At 45.0% G+C, this 19,976-nt stretch overlaps 1 protein-coding gene across 1 annotated transcript; it reads right to left on the bottom strand.

The window, feature by feature from the left end:
* Positions 1-212: 212 nt before the first annotated feature.
* LOC100091020 (olfactory receptor 56A3-like) lies at positions 213-1,157 on the bottom strand. The gene has a single exon (XM_001519956.3). It carries the CDS (start codon positions 1,155-1,157, stop codon positions 213-215), a length of 945 nt encoding a protein of 314 aa, XP_001520006.3.
* Positions 1,158-19,976: the final 18,819 nt, after the last annotated feature.

The raw sequence follows: 19,976 nt of genomic DNA on the forward strand, positions 1-19,976 counted from the left end.
AAACCAATTCTTGAATTACAGGGACAGATATCACCTCCTTACAAGTAAATACGGTGGTGGTAGGAGTGGTGCTCAGTTGCTAAGAGAGTCCAGGAAGGTCTGGACCTGATTCCGATATCCTGAACTCCCACAAAGCCTGTTTGGGTTACTGTATTAGGTCTGAGGAAGCTGTTTCCTAGTCCCAGGGCCCCCCAGTCCTAGCCATTTCACCATCAGCCCCTCACTTTCCTCAAGACCCTGAGAATCCCTTCCTTGATCTCCTTAGTCCGCACTCCATAGACAATGGGGTTCAGGGCAGCAGGAATGACATTGTGCAGAACATTGAGAAGGACGGGGATGTTGGCATGGACTCTCTTCTTGACCACATTGGTGAGGACCAGGACCAGCAGGATGGTGCTGAAGAAGAGGATGAGGATGAGATGGGACCCGCAGGTGCTCAGGGTCTTGGCCGCTGCCCCCTCAGCCTTCAGACGCAACACGACGCGCAGGATGAAGGCGTAGGAGAGGGTGATGAGGACCAGGTCCAAGCCCAGCAGGGTCCAGGCTGCTATGAACTGGTACAAACGGGTGAGGGTGATATCACTACAGGATAGCCTGGACACGTGCAAGTTCGCACAAATGCAGTGCTCAATGACATTTGTTCGACAGTAGTGTAGCCAGGCGGAAAGGATGGGGACTGGGAAGCTGATGAGGGTGTTGCGAGCCACGATGAAGAAGGCCGCCTTAGCCACAAAGCGGTCAGTGACAATAGACGGGTACCTTAGCGGGTGGCAGATGGCCACGTAGCGGTCATAGGCCATGACCATGAAGGTGCAGGACTCCATGGCCAGGAAGCTGTTCATGACAAACATCTGCAAAAAGCAGCCTACAAAGCTGATAGATCGCCAGCCCCACCAGAAGATGGCCAAGACCTTGGGGATGACGGTGAGACAGAGCACGAGGTCCAGGAGGGAGAGGAGGCTGAGGAGGTAGTACACGGGCTGATGCAGAGACTGCTCCAGCCAGATGGTCAGCAGGAGCACAGCGTTGGCAGCCAGGGCCACAATAAAGAGCAGGGCCAGGACCATGGAGAACCCGAGATGATCACTCCCCGACTCGACAAAACAATTCAGAAGGAAGTCGGAGATTGTGGTGGAGGAGCTGTTTGTAGGAGGCATGTAGTATTTGAGCTGTAAAGGTTACTTCCTTGCCGATCGAGATGGGTCCTGATGGAAGTTGGAGTTCCTGATGGAGGTTGGGAGTCCTGTCCCCTCAAAATAATAATAATAATGATACTATTTGTTAAGCACTTACTAGCTGTCAAGGACTGTTCTAAGCACTAGGATGGATACAAGCTAATCAGGTTGGATACAGTCCCTGTCCCACAGGGGGCTCACAATCTTAATCCCCATTTTACAGATGAGGTAACTGAGACCCAGAGAAGTAAACTAATAGTGGAAAGGGAATATGTAAATTTATTGTTGTATTGTACTCTCCCAAGTGCTTAGTATAGTGCTCTGCACACAGTGAGCACTCAACAAATGCAACTGAATGAATGAATACAAGTAAAGTGCCTTGCCCAAGGTCACACAGCAGACAAGTGGCAGAGCCGGAATTATATCCTGGTCCTTCTGACTCCCAGGCCTGTGCTCTATCTACTAGGCCATTTTGCTTCCCTAGTAACTGTGGTGTTTGTTAAGCACTTACTTAGTGCCAGGCACTGAGCTAAGAGCTGGGCGGATAAAAGCAAATCAGGTTGGTCACAGTCATTGTCCCATGTGGAGCTCACAGTCTCAATCCCCATTTTACAGATGAAGCAACTGGGGCCCGGAGAAGTGAGGTGACTTACCCAAGGTCACACAGCAGCCAAAGGCAGAGTCAAGATTAGAACCCATGACCTTGTGACTCCCAGGCTATGCTCTACTCATTACACCATGCTTCTTCTGTCCTGAGACAGGAGAGAAGAAAGTTCATGTGGAATAAAGAAACAGCATATCCTAGTGGAAAGAGCATGAATCTGGGAGTACATGGATCTGCAATTTGTCTGCTGTGTGACCTTAAGGCAAGTCCTTGATTTATCTGTACCTCAGTTTCCTCATCTGTAACATGGGGATTAATTCCTCCTCCCTCTTAAGTGGACTGTGAGCCCCATGTGAGATAGATAACTATTTCAACCGTATTATTTTGTACGCCAGCACTTAGTACGGTTCTTCGCACATAATAAACACTGAACAGATAACACAATTGATTAAGGAGGAGACAACTGACAGTTTCCTTCAAAGAGCTAGGTGTGCTTAAACAACTAAGACATGACAGGCATCTCTGTTAAATGGGTCATCAATATAATAGCAATTTTATTTAAGCACCTACAATGGGACAAACACTGTACTTGATACCAGATAATTAATAATGCCATTTGTTAAATCCTGTTCTAAGTACTGGGGTAGATACGGGCTAATGAATGTAATGACGCAGTACCTGTCCCACTTGGTGCTCACAGTCTTAATCCCCAATTTGCAGATGCGATAACTGAGGCCCAGAGAAGCTCAATGACTTGCCCAAGGTCGCACAGCAGACAAGTGGCAGACCCAGGATTGGAACCCAGGTCCTTTTGACTTCCAGGCCCATGCTCTTCCCACTAGGCCATGCTACTTCTTTTCAGTGCAGTCACTCACAGTCCCTTTCCCACATGGGGCACACAGCCTAAGTAGGAGAGGGATGAGGAAATGGAGGCACAGAGTAAGCACTTAAATACTATTATTATTATTATTATTATCATTATTATTAACTCTCCATTTAATTATTTGGTTGGATTCCACTATTAGTAAATACTTTTGTGTTCCACTTCTCCAGTAGAGTGCAAGTTCCTTGTTGGGAGGGAATGTATCCTGTGGTTCATTTATTCTTTCCCAAGCGATCAAAATAGTGCGTTGAACTCAATAAATTCATTCAATAGTATTTATTGAGCACTTACTATGTGCGGAGCACTGTACTAAGCGCTTGGAATGTACAAGTCAGTACAAATAGAGACAGTCCCTGCCCTTTGACGGCCTTACAGTCTAATCGACGGGCTTATGTTATACTACTATTACTGTGACTTCAACTGCTACTGCTATGACATCTGCTGCCTCCATTTTGATAACTACTATTACTGATACTATTGTTACTACCACTGTTACAACTATTTCTACTCTCTCCTGGACCCCATTTGCTCACCTCCTCACGGTGGCTTGTTCTCACCCGTCCCACCGTCGACCCCTGGCCACGTCCTACCTTTGACCTGAAATGCCCTCCCTCCTCACATCTGCCAAACAAACTCTCTTCCCCTCTTCAAAGCCCTCTTCAGAGCCCACCTACTCCAGGAGGCCTTCCCAGACTGAATCCTCCCTTTCCCCCTGCTCCTCCCCTCCCCATTCCCCCTACTACCTTCCTCTGCTCTACCCGCTGCCCCTCCCCTGAGCACCTGTGTATACTTGTATATATTATTTATTACTCTATTTTATTAATGATGTGTCTATATCTATGATTCTATTTATCTTGATGGTATTGACACCTGACTACTTGTTCTGTTTTGTTGTCTATCTCCCTGCCTTTAGACTATGAGCCCGTTGTTGGGCAGGGATTGTCTCTCTTGCCTAATTGTCCATTCCAAGCGCTTAGTACAGTGCTGTGCACATAGTAAGTGCTCAATAAAGATGAATGAATGAATGAATAATATAACTGTTTTTACTACTAGCTCTAATAGCAATCAATGGTATTTACTGAGTGCTTACTGCTTGCAGAGGACAGTACTAAGCACTTGTACTTAGTATTACTACTTCTACTCCCATTTTTTATAACTTCCATGGCTGCTGTTAGTATTATGATCACTACTTCTCTTATTACCTCTACCTCGTCTAGCATTATGACTACATTCGGTTTGGGCAGGAACAACCTCTTGCTTTTCAGAGACACCAAGAGCCAAGCAAGGAGAATCTAGAGAGTATTCAGAGAAGAGCTACCAGAATGGCTTGTGTTCAAAGTCAGAGAAATATGTGATGGATTCTGGAGAAGGGGTAACTGAGAGGGGCATAATAACTATCCTCAAGAATACGAGAGGTGTCATACAAGTGACAATATGAAGCCATTTTCTGTTCCACTAAAGACAGAAGGGTTCGATCTGTACCAGGAGGAATTCAAATTTAGGAATGGGGATTAGAATGATCTCTCACACTCGATGTAGCACTACTGAAATAAAAATCTCATCCATAGCTGCAGAAGTATCTGGGAGGTGCTGGAAGGTCTTTCTTAAAGATAGGTTGGTAGTCCCAGGAATGACAATCCGATGGGAATTCTAGAATCTCTTTCTCTGTGGGTTTTTAAAGCTCTATCTGATTCCCTATCTGTCTAGGATGGGTGGCTCTACTATTATTAAAGTCAGAGAATGGACAAAAAAACCTCTTAAATGAGAAGCAGCATGGCCTAGTGGAAAGAGCACAGGTCTGGGGATCAGGCGACCTCAGTTCTAATCCTGGCTCTGCCATTTGCCTATTGTGTGACCTTGTGCAAGTCACTTAACTGCTCTGTGCCTCAGTTTTCTTGTGCGTGAAATGGGAATAAAATATCGACTCTCTCTCCTGCTTAGACTGCGAGTCCTACATGGGACAGGGACCACATCTGACCTAGTCATCTTGTACTAACCCAGCAGTTAGTACTTGACACATAGTGAGCGTTTAACAAATAGCCCATTTTTTTATCTCTTTGTAATTCTCCTACTTCTCTGACGACTAATTTCTATTCTTCTTCCCCTGCTGATCCCCCAACTGTGGATGTCCCTCAAGGCTGGGTTCTGGGTCCCTCGCTCTTCCCTTTTTACATTCACTTTCTTGGAGCACTCATCCACTCACACGACTTCAGTTATACCACCCCTTTGCGGATTACTCCCAAATCTACCTACCAACTTCTCTCCTGTTATGCAATTTCACATTTCCTCTTGCCTCCAGCACAACTCAGAAGTGTCCCACCAGCGCCAACACACAACACAACAAAATCTGACCTCTTCTTCTTCACTCCAGTTCCAGTCCTTCAACCTTTCCCATTTCTGTTGACAACCTCTGTGTTCCAGGAGCCTTCAGCTTTGATTTTATCTTTGAGTTTTCACTGCCATTTAGCTCTCAGTTGCTAATTCCGGCTGACTCATCCTCAGCACAGTTTCTTGGATCCACCCCTTTCCTATCCACTGAAATAGCTACCATCTTGGTTCAAATTTCCATCCTCTCACATTTAGATGTCTTATCAGCCTTCTCACTAGTCTCCTGGCCACTAGCGTCATCCCCCTTCAGTTTATATTACATACTGCTGCCAAACTCACTTTCTTAAAATGTTGCTTAGTATATATCTCCTCATTCCTTAAAAACCTCCAATGGTTGCCCATTTCCCTCCCCATTGAAAAAAAAAGGCTTATTGTTCCAGGTTTGCCCTTTGTTCCTCCTAAGCTCATCTTCTAACTATACCCTGCTGACAACTCTCCCACCTCCAGTCCCTTGTTCTCTTGGCCAATCAGTCAATGATATTGTGTGCTTACTGATGCAGAGCTCTGTACTAAGCTCTTGGGAAAGTACAACGGAACAGAATTGACAGAGCTATCTCTGCCCACAAGAAGTTACTGTCTACAGGGTCCCCCTGCCTAAAACTCCCTTCCCCTCAGATTTTCCAGATGATATCTCTCCTTGGCTACCACGAAGTAGCTACCCATTTGGTTCAAATTACCATCCTCTCACATTTAGTTGTTTTATCAGCCTTCTCACTTGTCTCCTGGCCTCTAGCCTCATCCCCCTTCAGTTTATACTACATTCTTCTAAGTTGTCTGTTTATTGTCTCAACTATGTCTAATGGATTACCATCAGCCCTGGCTCCTCTGTCTGAACTACCTTCTCTCAGTTGAAAGCGTTAATAAGGTAATTAAGACTTTGCTTCTCATTGGTTACCCCAGACATGAGCCTCATTTTTCATTTGGTCTATATGACAGGATCTGAAATTTTATTGAAACTTTCTTAGATATGGAGAGAATGTATATCCTCCCCCTACTGCCAGAGGCTTTGGAGCCAGTACCACTGTGTCACACAAGAGAAGCATTATTAAAATCCCCTGATCCCAGGTAATAGGGAGAACGGAGAGGGACCAAGAGATGGTGAGATGGAGAGAATGTTTCTGAAAAATCAAAATCAGTTTCCTTCCCCGCCCCCAGCCCCACTGCCCTTGCTATGGAAGGAGTTTGGAGCTTGGGGCTTCACAGCCATCCTGGCTCCTCAGGGTGCAGAGTCACAGAAGATAATAGAGGGGAGGCAGAAGAGGACCAGGAGAGGTAGAAGCAAGATTCAACAAATGGCCCCCTCAGAGCTGGGGTCATCCACAGCCATCCCAGCTCTTTGGGTGCAGAGTTGTGGAGGGGGACAGAAGGGAGGTGGGGAGGAGTAGAGAGGGGCAGACTCAGGAATCTCCAGTGTCGGGTGATATATTTCAAATTTATTTTAAAGAAAAAGAATGCCTACTGCCACCTACCTCTGGCCTATCACCCCAGGGTGGGGAATTTAAAAATTATTATTATTTAGGGCAGAAGTAGCAGCAGCTCTATGACTCCATCTTCTTCCTCTCCAGAGGCCCGGGGGTGGAAGTGGAGGCAGGAGCATCAGCTCTCTGGGGCCAACCAGGAGACCACCCCCCTCAAATGCAGCAGCCCAGACTTGGGGTCCCCTCTGCCTTGGGAGTCAACTCCAGGTTCACCCACACATGCTCTGGTTTTAGAGGAAACTAGGTTTTCTCCCACCTTCAGGCTGGGTTCCTTCCTCTACAACTTCATGAAAGTCCAGCCTCCCTCTTCCCTAGCTCCTCCTCCTACTCGCCAGATCCCGTGAACTACTGATTCAATGCCGAAGATGGATTGTCCTGAAGATATAACAGTAATAATGATAGTGATATTTCTTGAGTGCTTACTATGTGCCAAGCACTGAACTAAGCACTGGATACAAGCAAATTGGGTTAGACACAGACCCTGTCCCACGTGGAGCTCACAGTCTCAATGCCCATTTTCCAGATGAGGTAAATGAGGCACACAGAAATAAAGAGACTTGCCAAAGGTCACACAGCAGACATGTGGAGGAGCCGGGATTAGAACCTATAGACACCACTCCCTGATAAATCATCCTGAAGGATTTCATCTGAATAACTAGCAATGGAAAAAAATGCACCACCCTGTCACTGATCCCTCCCCCTCTTTTCACAGCCTTCCTAAAAGCCTACCTCCTCCAGGAAGTCTTCCCCATTTAATTGCCACCACTCCACCTGTGGCAACCCAACTGCCACCCTTAGCAGTGATATATCTGCACCCATCCTTGGCACTAAGTTACAGTTCGATGTCTCGGCAATTAAATATCTATTCCCATTCTCAGTACTATGTATATACCACATTCATGTTTAGCTAGAAATTAAATTGGTCTCCCACATTAGATTATGAGGCCCTTGAAGGCAGGGACTGTGTCTTTAGTCTCTTTTTTCCATTCCTAAAAATTTAATCTGTTGCTCTGCACATAGAAGGGATTCAGTAATTGGTTCTGTGTTGATTGACTGTTTGTCAGCCCAGGTTTGAGACCTGAAAAGATCCTGATCCAATTTTAGTGCCTGTCTAGGGTGGGTCGTTGCATCCTTACCAAAGATGGAAGGACAGACTTGATGACGTTCTAAGGCTGTTTCTGACCCTGCAGTTCTATGGATTTAAGATTGTAATAAACAGTTGATACTTGGAAAGAGTGGACACATTTTAGCCCCTAGCAGTGCAAAGTTATTAGGCAGTTATCCACATCCAAATGTCCACTAACAACCCCCTGGTTGTAACACAGTCTCTCTGTTTCTCTGTCCTCCTTCTTTTTTGAGGACAGAATGGAATAGGACCAATACTCTTGAAAAGTTAGTTTCCCTTCTAGACTGTAAGCTCTTTGTGGGCAGACAATGTGTCTGTTGTATTGTTATGCTGTACTCTCCCAAGCGTTTAGTACAGAACTCTGTACACAGTAAGTGCTCAATAAATATGATTGATTGATTGATTCATTCATTGTTTACCTTTGAGCAATCTGGGGACTTTAATCAGCTTCTCCCAATCCCCCAGAAGCTCTGCCTCCTTTGCTGGCCTGTAGTCCAGTTCAACTCGTGATCTTAGTCTCTGCTCCCTTCACCCCAAATGCAGAAGGGAGAACTGGTCCTATTTGTTATCTCTCAATCACAGAAGGATCATTACCCCCGAGGGATCATTGAAGGACTGCCCACTGTCTCAAAGTGACACTTTACCCAGGCAGGGCAGCGGGCCCAGAGGAATTTTGAACCTGACCCAGATATCGTTTCTCTTCCTCCCTTCCCCTGCCAAGGCTACTAAACATGGCCCTGGCAGTGCTAGTGGGGCATGAATGTCCAGAAGCAGAGATACAAACCCTCCTGGGAGACCCAGATGGGGCAACAACAGTGGAGAAAGGCTCAGTCTCTACAAGACTTCACCCAGCTGTGACTGTCTCATATATACCTGGTGGCAAATCCTGAAATTTCTCTATCAGGTTCTAGTCTCCATCCCTTCTTCTGTGAATTGCCACCAAATCTGAGGGCTCTAGAGCTCTGGTAGGTGGCTTGCCTGTGCTGGGATTATTCTTCCTGAGAGGCAGTATAGACAAGGGGAAATAATAGCGATAATAATAACGTTGGTATTTGTTGAGCACTTACTGTGTGCAGAGCAATGTTCTAAGCACTGGGGTAGATATAGGGTAATCAGGTTGTCCCGCATGAGGCTACCAGTCTTAATCCCCATTTTACAGATGAGGTAACTGAGGCACAGAGAAGTTAAGTGAGTTGCCCACAGTCACATAGCTGACAAGTGACAGAGCTGGGATTCAAACCTATGACCTCTGACTCCCAAGCCCGGGCTTTTTCCACTGAGCCATGCTGCTTCTCCAATGATTTTGATCATTTGTTAAGTATTTACTACACTAAGCACTTGGGTTACTACAAGATTAGAGCCAAGATATGGGATTCAGGGAGTCTGGGTTCTAATCCTGAATCTGGCACTTGGCTGCTGGGTGATCTTGGACAAGTAACTTAATTTCTCTGTGCCTCAGTTCCCTCCTCTGTAAAATGGAGATGCAATACCTGTTCTCACTCCCCCTTAGAATGTGAGCCCTGGACAGGGACTACATGTGCCCTGATTATCTTGAATCTACCTCCATGGTTTGTTCAGTGCTCATTGAGCATGACCCCAACCCGAATAGCCCCTTCCTCCCATCTTCTCACTAAGGAAGGGAGAGAGGACCCAGGAACATGATTCCACAAAGTTCACTCTGCCCCAGCCTCATCTTCAATTTCTATCCCCCCCAGAACTCACTTGGCCAGCTCCAGGCTTAGTTCCTCAGGTTCTGCCACTCTCCTGCAGTCATAACTCAGCTCCCAGGGCTCAGGTCTACGGAGGAGACTTCTTATATTTCCTCTGAGCCTCCCTGCTGGGACCGCCCATGGTCTTAGCAAATGGTTCCTGAGGGACCATCCCTCTGAGGACTTGACCTCCACACTGCTTCCCACAGGGAACAAAATTCATCCTGAGGGGGTTTGAGGGAGGAATCCCTCAGAGCTGCAGTGTCCTGGAGCCGCCAAGTTGAATCCAGGCTCTGCCACTTGTCTGCTGTGTAACCTTGGAAAAATACTTTGACTCCCTGGACCTCAGTTACCTCATCTATAAAATGGGGATTGAGACTGTGAGCCCCACGTGGGACAGGGCCAGTGTCCAAACTGATTAGCTTGTATCCATCCCAGTGCTTAGTTCAGTACCTGGCTCATAGTAAGCACTTAACAAATACCACAGTTTCCAAATTGCGAATCAATTAATCAGTGGTAAGTAAGCTCCTTGTAGGCAGGGAACATGTCTAACAACACTGCTATGTCGTATTCTCCCGAATGCTTAGTACAGTGTTCAGCAAAGTAAGCACTTAATAAATTTGATTTTTTAAAAATATATTGAGCACTTACTGTGTGTAGAACACTGTACTAAGCATTTGGGAGAATATAATATGACATGATCCCTGACCTCAAGGAGATTACAGTCTATCCAATGAAAGTGATTTATTTAACTTTTCCCCCTGAGGGAGACCTCCTTTTTCCTCAGTTTACAACAGATCACCACTCTCCCCAGTATCAAGAAAACAAAGATCATGACAACTGGAAGTTTTAACACATTTGTAGTGGACAGAGAGAAGATTGAAATAGTTGATCTCTTTTCTCTCCCGGGATTCATAACTAATAATAAAGTAACTAGTAGCCAAGAAATATGCTGGAGATTAATGTGAGGAAGCCTTGCTATGAAGAGCCTGGAAAAAGTCTTGGAATGTCCTGAAATAACAATTGCCACAAAAATACATATTGTCAAATCTATGGTATTTCCAGTGACAATGTATGGAAGTCAGAAGGTCATAGATTCTAATCCCTGCTCCACTGCTAGTCTGGTATGTGGCCTTGGGCAAGTCACTTAACTTCTCTGTGCCTCAGCTACCTCATCTGTAAAATGGGGATTGAGACTGTGAGCCCCATGCGGGACAGGGGCTGTGTCCAACCCTATTTGCTTGTATCCACTCTAGTGCTTAGTACAGTATCTGACACATAGTAAACACTTAAATTAAAAAAAATGATGGCATTTGTTAAGCACTTACCATGTGCAAAGCACTGTTCTAAGCTCTGGGCAGGATACAAGGTTATCAGGTTGTCCCAAGTGGGGCTCACAGTCTTAATCCCCCATTTTACAGATGAGGTAACTGAGGCACAGAGAAGTTAAGTGACTTGCCCAAAGTCACACAGCTGACAAGAGGTGGATTAGGATTAGAACCCATGACCTTTGACTCCCAAACCTGTGCTCTTTCCACTGAGCCACGCTGCTTCCCAGATGCCACTTAACAAATGTTTATGATTATTATTATCATTATTATTATTATTTCAGTGGGACAAATAGAGATGTCTTGAAGGCAGGAGAAGATATGAGACTGTAGAAAAGAAAGACTGTAGAGAAGCCTCCCCCACCAGCCTGTAAGGTCATTATGGACAGGGACTGAATCTGCTAATTTTGTTGTATTGTACTCTCCCAAGCACTTAGTACAGTCCTTTACACCTAGTAAGCACTCAGTAAATATGATTTATTGACTGGGATTGGAGCTGTGGAATTGGGAATCACCTCCCTAGAGGTGGAAGTTTGAAGCCTTGGGAGCATATGAGTTCTCCAAGGGAGTGGGTGTAGATGTCTAATAAAAGTAAACCCAGAACTGAGCCTTCAAGGTTTCCCACAGTTAGGGGGTGGGAGGCAGAGGATATAATAATAATAGTAATAATGATTACTGTTAAGCGCTTACTCTGTGCCAAGCCCTATATTAAGCACTGGGGTGAATACAGGATAATCAGGCTGGACACTCCCACTCTTCTCCCATTCCCTTTTGTCACCCTTGAATTTGGATTTACTCCCTTTATTCATCCCTCATTCAGCCCCATAGTACTTATGAGAGGCTGTGTGGCATAGTAGAAAGAACATGGACCTAGGACTCAGAGGACCTGGGCTCTGATGTCATCTCTGCCACGTGTCTGTGGTGTGACCTTGGGCAAATCACTTCATTTCTATGTTCCTCAGTTTCTTCATCAGTAAAATGGAGATTAAGACTGTAAACCCTCCATGGGACAGGGGCTGTGTCCAGTACAATTATCTTGTAATTACCTCACCTTCTAATACAGTTACTGGCACACAATAAGCACTTTAAAATACCACAGTCATTATTATTATTATTATGTCCATAATTTATTTCTTGATATTTATGTCTGTATTCCACTCTAGTCTGTAAAATCATTATGGGCAGGGAACATGTCTATCAACTCTGTTATGCTGTACTTTTCCAAGCACTTAGTACCAAGATCTGCATACAGTAAGTACTACTTAAAAAAGATTGATTGACTGATTGATTGATATAGTTTCTGTCCCACATGGGGCTCACAGTCTAGGTAGGAGGTAAAATAGGTGTTGAATCTCTATTTTACAGAAAATAAAATTGAGATACAGAGTAGTTAAGTGACTTGCTCAAGGTCACACAACAGGCAAGTTGCAGAGGTGGGATTAGAATCTCAGTCCTATGAGTCCCAGGTCTGTGCTCTTTCCACTGAGCCACACTGTGTTTTAATTATTTAAAGCCCTCTGGTTATGGTGGGGGATCATGTCTGGATCATAGGCCCCAAGGAGACACTCTCCAAGACCTTGGAATTGAAGTGCTAGGAAACATAAAGGGCTGCTCAAGGAGCGGGTGGATGGAATCAGAAAATGATGAAGACTGCCTGGTCCTCTGGGAAACCATCAGGGCAAAGCTTCTCACGCTTCCCACCAGCTGGGTGTTTGGGATGGATTTGGATTACTCCATTTATTCTCTCTCTCACATCTCACTTCAGACTCTGTCTTGTCTCCCGTGGTTCAGTGCCCAGGTCTCAACTGACACCTGAAAACTAGAGAAACTCAGAGGAATGGAGTGAAGGATGAGAGAGCAGAGAGAAGAGGAATAGTGGTATATGTTAATCAATCAATCAATCAATGGTATTAATTGAGCACTTCCTGTGTGCAGACCACTGTACTAAGTGCTTGGGAGAGTATAATGCAACAGAGTTGGTAGTCACATTCCCTATACAGTGTTTGGCATTTAGTACTTAATGAATAACATTATTATTATTTTTATTATTATATGCATATGGCTAGGGTCTTTAAGGCTATCTGGAGGGTGGGGGAAATGAAGTAGGGTAAGATAGTCCCTTGAGGGATGGGCTGGAAGAATGAATGTTTATTTGCAAGATGACTTTGAAACCAATAAAAAGGTGTAATAGCTCATTCTCACTATGTGCCTAGTACTGTGCTGAGCATCAAGATAAATGAAATACATTCAGGTTTGATGCAGGTCCTGTCCCACATGAGACTCCCCATCTAATGGGGAGGGATAAAGATGGAGAACAGATATTTAATCTCCATTTAAAAGATGAGGAAACTGAAGGATAGAGAAGCTAAGTGACTTGACCAAGGTCACTCTCTCCTGCCACCACAAACCTTCAGCCCTTTGTTATGGAAATCATGCCTGAAACACTTGCCCATGAATCTCTCTAAATGTCTCTGGGATGGACTGGTATTTTTTCAGTTGCACAACTTCCTAGGGGAAAAATTCCATATGCTTGCCCCAGTGGATGAAGAATGGTTTTACCTTTGTTTTGAACCCACCAGTCTCAAGTTTAATATATAATAATAATAATTATAGTATTTGTTAAGTACTTACTATGTACAGAGCACTCTTCTAAGCACTGGGGTAGATACAGGGTAATCAGATTGTCCCACGTGGGGCTCACATTTTTTAATCCCCATTTTTACAGATGAGGTAACTGAGGCACAGAGAAGTTAAGTGACTTGCCCAAGGTCACACAACAGACAAGTGGCGGAGCTGGTATTAGAACCCACGACCTCTGACTCCCAAGCCCGGGCTCTTTCCACTAAGCCACGCTGCTTCTTATATGTCTTCTCTCCTTGGCACTGTGGATTAAAAACAATTGGGAAGGAGTGTGGGAAGATCTTGACGGGATCTGATTTGGCAGGAAAGGGTTTCTGGAGTTGTCACTTGAAAACCTGTGAGTACTAAATAGGATAATAATAATTAGGGTATTAAGTGCTTACTATGTGCCAGGTACTGTACTAAGCACTGGGGTGGATACAAGCAAATTGGGTTGGACAGAGTCCCTGTTCCACGTGGGACTCAGTTTTAATCCCCATTTTACATATGAGGTAACTGAGGCAAAGAAGTGACGTGACATGCCCCAAGTCCCCCAGCAGACAAGTGATGGAGTCAGGATTAGAACCCATGACCTTCTGACTCCCAAGCCCATGCCCAACCACTACGCCAATGGCTTAGTGGAAAGATTTCAGGCCTGGGAGTCAGAGGATCTGGATTCTAATCCTACCTCTGCCATTTGTTTACTGTGTGATAATGGGCAAGTCACTTAACTTCTCTGTGCCTCGGTTTCCACATCTGTAAAGGGGGGATTCAATACCTGTTCTCCCCCCTACTCAGACTGTGAGCCCCATGTGGAGCAGGGAGTGTCTGACCCCATTAACCTGTATCATCCCCAACATTACAGTTTTGGCATATACCAAGTATTTAACAAATGCCATCATCATCATCATCATTATTATTATTATTATTATTTGCATATTTCTAGGAGCTTTAAGAAGATTTTGAGGGTAATGAAGATGAAGTGTCCATGAGGAGCAGGCTGGAACTATGGACATTTAAAGTCATCTTGCAAATAAAAGCAGTAACAAAGTTGTGTAACCCTTTCTCATCACATGTTCGGTTGGAAGTAAGACTTTAGAAAACCAGTGTCCAGCCTTACCCATTAGATAGCATGACCGCGGTGATGTGTGACCCGGGGTAACAGTTTTGAGAGTAGTCACAGTTCAAGACATGTCAGATGATGTCTACAAATGATAGGCTGCAGGTATTTTGGTGTCTGCGGAGTGTACCCATGCAATGTATTCCACTGATAGATTGATAAATTCTGATCAGTCAGATTAAGAAGCAGCATGGCACAGCAGATAGAGCATGGACCTGGGAGTCAGAAGCTCATGGGTTCTAATCCTGGCTCTGCTACTTGTCTGCTTTGTGATCTTGGGCAAGCCAAGCCACTGTAAGTTACCTCTTCTGTCAAATGAGTATTAAGACTGTGAGCCCCATGTGAAACAACCCGATTACCTTTTATCTACCCCAGTGCTTAGAAAAGTGCTTGGCACATAGTAAGCACTTAACAAATATTGTAATTATTATTATTACCCCGTTAGCCACTGGATGACCGGGCTCACACTGAGAGCCACTATGCACCAATTTTGTCTATCTCACCACTGACCCCTTTCCCATATTCTCCCCCAAGGCTGGAACTCTCTTTCTTTCCATATAAGCCAAACCAGCATTTTCCCACCTTCAAATTTACATCTCCTCCAAGAGGCCCTCTCTGATTAAGGTATCTGTTCCCCATCCCCTCTTCCTTCTGGGTAATAATAATAATAATAATGTTGGTATTTGTCAAGCGCTTACTATGTGCAGAGCACTGTTCTAAGCGTTGGGGTATACAGGGTAATCAGGTTGTCCCACATGATGCTTACAGTCTTAATCCCCATTTTACAGATGAGGTAACTGAGGCACAGAGAAGTGAAGTGACTTGCCCACAAGTCACACAGCTGATAAGTGGCAGACTCGGGATCATCTATGCACTTGTTTATGTGACCCTTGAGCATATTATATTATCCCTACACTCACCTCTATAAGCTTATATCTTTAAATTATATATTAAAATTTAAATTTAAAGATCTTTAAATTATATATTAAATATTATTTATTTGTATTAGGGTCTGCCTCTCCCCATTGACTGTAAGCTCTACGTGGGTAGTGAATGTATCTGCTAACTCTGTTGTATTTTACTTTCGCAAGTGCTTAGTTCAGTGCACTGCTCATAGTAAGTGCTCAATAAATACCACTGGAAAAAAAAATCCCAGGAAGTTCAACTGTACTCAAAGCTCCCTGTACTCACTATGAATTACATTCACATTCTTCCAGGCAAATCCTCTCCTGGGATCAGCTCTACATCAGTTATCCTTTGAGTAGCCCTCCCTCACATTTTCTCACTCTTCTATTCTCCCTTTATCTTTAACTTCACCTGATATTGGCCATGCTCCAATGGGGATCCATCATGGAACTCACTAACACAATATTCTCCACCATGCCAAACTCCCCCTCTCAGACCTCACTTTCTCTTCTTAACATCTTGTCCAGTCAATGAATCAATCATATTTATCGAGTGCTTACTCTATGCACTTGGGAGAACACAACACAACAGAGTTGATAGACACAGTCCCTGCCCACCTACCCGGACAATCAACCAATCAATCAGTGGCATTTATTAAGCACTTACTGGGTGCAGAGCCTCCTACTAAGCACCTGGGCAGCCACAATAGTTCTCTTGTGTTCTCTCTTCAAGGAGCTTACAATCTAGTGAGGGGAGACTGAAGTTTGCTAATAATGATGGTATTTGTTAAGTGCTTAACTATGTGCCAAGCACTATTCTAAGCACTGGGGGAGATAGAAGGTTATCATGTTATCCCACGTGGGGCTCACAGTCTTAATTCCCATTTTACAGATGAGGTAACTGAGGAACAGAGGAGTGAAGTGACTTGCCCGAAGTCACATAGCTGATAAGTGGCGGAACGAGGATCAGAATCCATGACCCCTGACTCCCAAGCCTGTGCTCTTTCCACTAAGCCATGCTGTGGTCAGGGATCACGTCTACCAAATCCGTTATAATGTACTCTCCCAAGCACACAGAGCACATGCTTGGGAGTCAAAGGATGTGGGCTCTATTCCAGTCTCCGCCACCTATCTGCTGGGTGACTTTGGGCAAGGCACTTAACTTCTCTGTGCTTCAGTTACCTCATCTGTAAAATGAAGATTAAGACTGTGAGCACGTTGTGGAGCAACCTGATTACCTTGTATCTACCCCAGTCCTTAGAGCATTGCTTGGCACATAGCAAGCGCTTAACAAATACCATCATCATCAATATCATCATCACCAACACAGTAAGCACTCAATAAATACAATTGATTGATAAATTGCTTTATTAAATGCTCCTCCATTATCTGAGTTTGTAGAATGCCTAACACCTATGTTTCCCTTGAAATCACCTTTCCCTACCTCACAGGGTTGTTGTGAGCACAAAATGAGGCGTTATATGCCAGTGCTTTGGGAAAGTAAAGGCAAGATTTAGATTACAGATATTTTTCATTCAAAATGTTATTGTACTAGGCACTGGAGCACATACACTAAGAATAGGAAACACATTAGTCTCTGTCCTCAAGCATCTTGCAGTACACTGGGGAAAATAGGCAGACTGGTGAGTAAAGCTAGAGAAGAGAAAAAGAGGAAAAGGTAGGCTACCAAAGTATAAAAAAATTAAGTGATTTGAATACATAGACTAACATTCACATGAGCGTTATGGGTGGCAATGGGGGATGTGACCAAGTACTGCTCCTGCTCCTCTAGAATGTCACACCTTCTTATCTGAGAGCTATCCCACCATTCACTTCTGTCTTCTCTCTCCCTTCAGATTCCCTATGATTGGGACACTTGGACATGAGTGAATTTAAAGTGATCCCGGGGTACCCACCATCTCAAGGTCAAATGTTACCTCGTGACTGCCTGAGCCAGCACGCAGAACTCAGAAGTGTGGGTGGGATACCGCCCCCATGACCCAAACTCCTAGACTGACAGCCCAAGCTGGGAATATGGAAGGTGTCCCTTGCCCCTGTGCCAATCACATTAGGTACGGAGGAGGGGGAGGGCAGGAATTGGTTAAACTAAGGCCGGAAACTGGAATGGCCCAGGAGCACAGGTGATAAATACCTGCAGCCTCTGACTGGGCAGTGGAATGAGACTTGCAGCAGTCGGCTGTGGGTCACCTCTGCCCAAAGCGTGAGATGCCCACTCTGCCTGCACCAAATGAGGAGCCATGGGATGGGTGAGTGTCCCATCCCATTGAATGCTCATGGAAGACAGGCGTTTTGCCATGAATGTATAAAGCATAAGTGGATTCCTCCTGAGTGGGAAGTGCACGTGGGTGAGAACTAGCCACCTCACCACGTGCGGGTAACACATAAATGGATTCCTGCATTCGTGGGTGGGAGTTAGCCACCTCACCAAATGCGAACAAACCATAAGTGAATTTTGCCTATGTACAACCTGGGTGTTTTGACACTTGTGAGTAATACATAAGCTTATTCCTCCTGATAGGGTAGCTCTAATATAATGAATCAATCACATTCTAACTGAAAGGAAGTTCAATTTCCTGCTCTAAAATAATCAAATAATTCAATTTAACTTGCAGAATAAATTTTGTATAAAACTCAGGATTTCTGTCCCCAGTCTCTCTCTCTCTCTCTCTCTCTCTCTCCACACCAATTCCCTAACAAACCCATACCCAGATATTGGGTGACACCAGGGCTTCCCTCTTTCTCAAAAATCCATCCCTGGGCCCCACCTGACCTTCTTACTCCTGCTCTATCATCCTCTTCCTTCTGTTCAGATTCAAGCTCATTCAATGTGCTGTCTCCTTACTGCTCTCCCTTCCTCCTTCCTCTCTTCACCTTCTCTGTTCTCCCTCTGCTGAGTGAGGCTGGATGTCCCCCTGAGACAACCCAGGTCATTTCCACCATCCTCTTCCTCCTTCTCAACTCTTCACAACAATGGGCACTCCCATAAGCCTTCTCCTCCTACACACCTTTTCCAGAATTACCTGCTATATCACTGCCCGGTCTGGCCTCTCATCTCTGATTATTCCTTACAAGACACCATCCAAACCATTTTTTGCTGCTCAGTGTTGATCTCCCAGGGAAGAAAAACATATGAACAGAGCTCCAGAGAAAAGCACAGCAGCCCCAATTAGATCGAGGAACCCGCTGCAGAAATGGAGCCGAATGAAATGTAAACAACTAGATGATTTTCCATCAATGTTGATGGATCAGTGATATTTATTGGGTGCTTAGCGTGTGCACAGCATTGTACTAAGTACTTGGGAGAATGCAATACAACAGAGTAGGTAGACATGTTCCCTTACCCATAAGGAGTTTGCAGTCTAGAGATTTTCCCAAATTATTTCCTTGGTCAACCTAGTGGAGCAATTTTCAAGGATGAAACTGGTCCCACGAACATCAGCATGCATTACATAGGACACCATGATGACTCTCAGAGAGACATTTTTGGAGTTCACTCATTATTACCCTTAGGCTTGAATTGCCCTATGGGAGCTTAGGACACCCAGAGCAGGTACTGAGAAACACAGCAGGTCCAGTATCTGGCTCCTCTGGCCAATGAAGCGGGATCCACCACTGAGCTGGAATCCCAGTCCAGGACTGGTAGGAGTGAGAGTTGGGACAGTGTTCCAACAGGAAAGCAGGAATTCACGTAGACAAGTTCAGAATGACCCAGAACAAAGTCAGTCCAGAAGAAACTGAGAGACTCAAGTCCATAAGAAGGAGTGGACAGGAGGACTGAGAGGAGGACGAAGAGCAGCTATGCAGGTGATGGGACTCCCACAGGACGTTGGGTGACAGAGAAGACATCCTTAAAGATACCCTTACAGAAATGGTGGTACAGTAGGGAAGACACCAAGGAAGGGCAGAACTTCCCCGATCAGGAGGTTCCGGGGTCGACATGAGGGATGTTGGTCTTCAGGGGAGCAGCCCAGCCAACAGCCCTGGCGCAGTGAGAGGCACCGGTCTGGGACCCAGGATATTCCTCTTAACTTAGTCTGGGGGAGTGGCCGAGTTTCGAGAAGAAGGAATTTTCCCTTCCTTGAGCAAAAGACATGACAGGGAAACTGGGCAGAAGAGAAGCAGCATGGCCTAGTGGAAAAAGCACTGCTCTGGGAGTCAAAAGACCTAGGTCCTATTCTCTGCTCCACAGCTGTCCTACTGGTTGGCATTGCACAAGCCACTTAACTTCTCTGTGCTTGAGTTTTCTTGTCTGTAAATTGGTGATAGTGTACCTGATCTCTCTCCCTTATAGATTGTGAGCCCAATTCAAGATAGGGACTGTGTCCAATCTGCTTATATAGAGCTGGGTATAGTGCTTGGTACAGCTCACCTCCTCCGAGAGGCCTTCCCAAACTGAGCTACCCCTTTTCCCTCTGCTCCCTCTCTGCTCCCCCTCCACCCTCTGCTCCTCTCCCTTCCCCCTTCACCTCCCCTCAGCTAAACTCCCTTTCCTTCTGCTCCTCCCCCTCCCCCTCTCCCTCCTCTCAGAACTGTGCTCATTTGTATACATTTTATTACCCTATTTATTTTGCTAATGAGTTGTACATCCCCTTGATTCTATTTATCGTGATTATGTTGTCT

This window comes from Ornithorhynchus anatinus, chromosome 2 (genome assembly GCF_004115215.2).
Source record: "Ornithorhynchus anatinus isolate Pmale09 chromosome 2, mOrnAna1.pri.v4, whole genome shotgun sequence".
NCBI classification, from domain to species: domain Eukaryota; kingdom Metazoa; phylum Chordata; class Mammalia; order Monotremata; family Ornithorhynchidae; genus Ornithorhynchus; species Ornithorhynchus anatinus.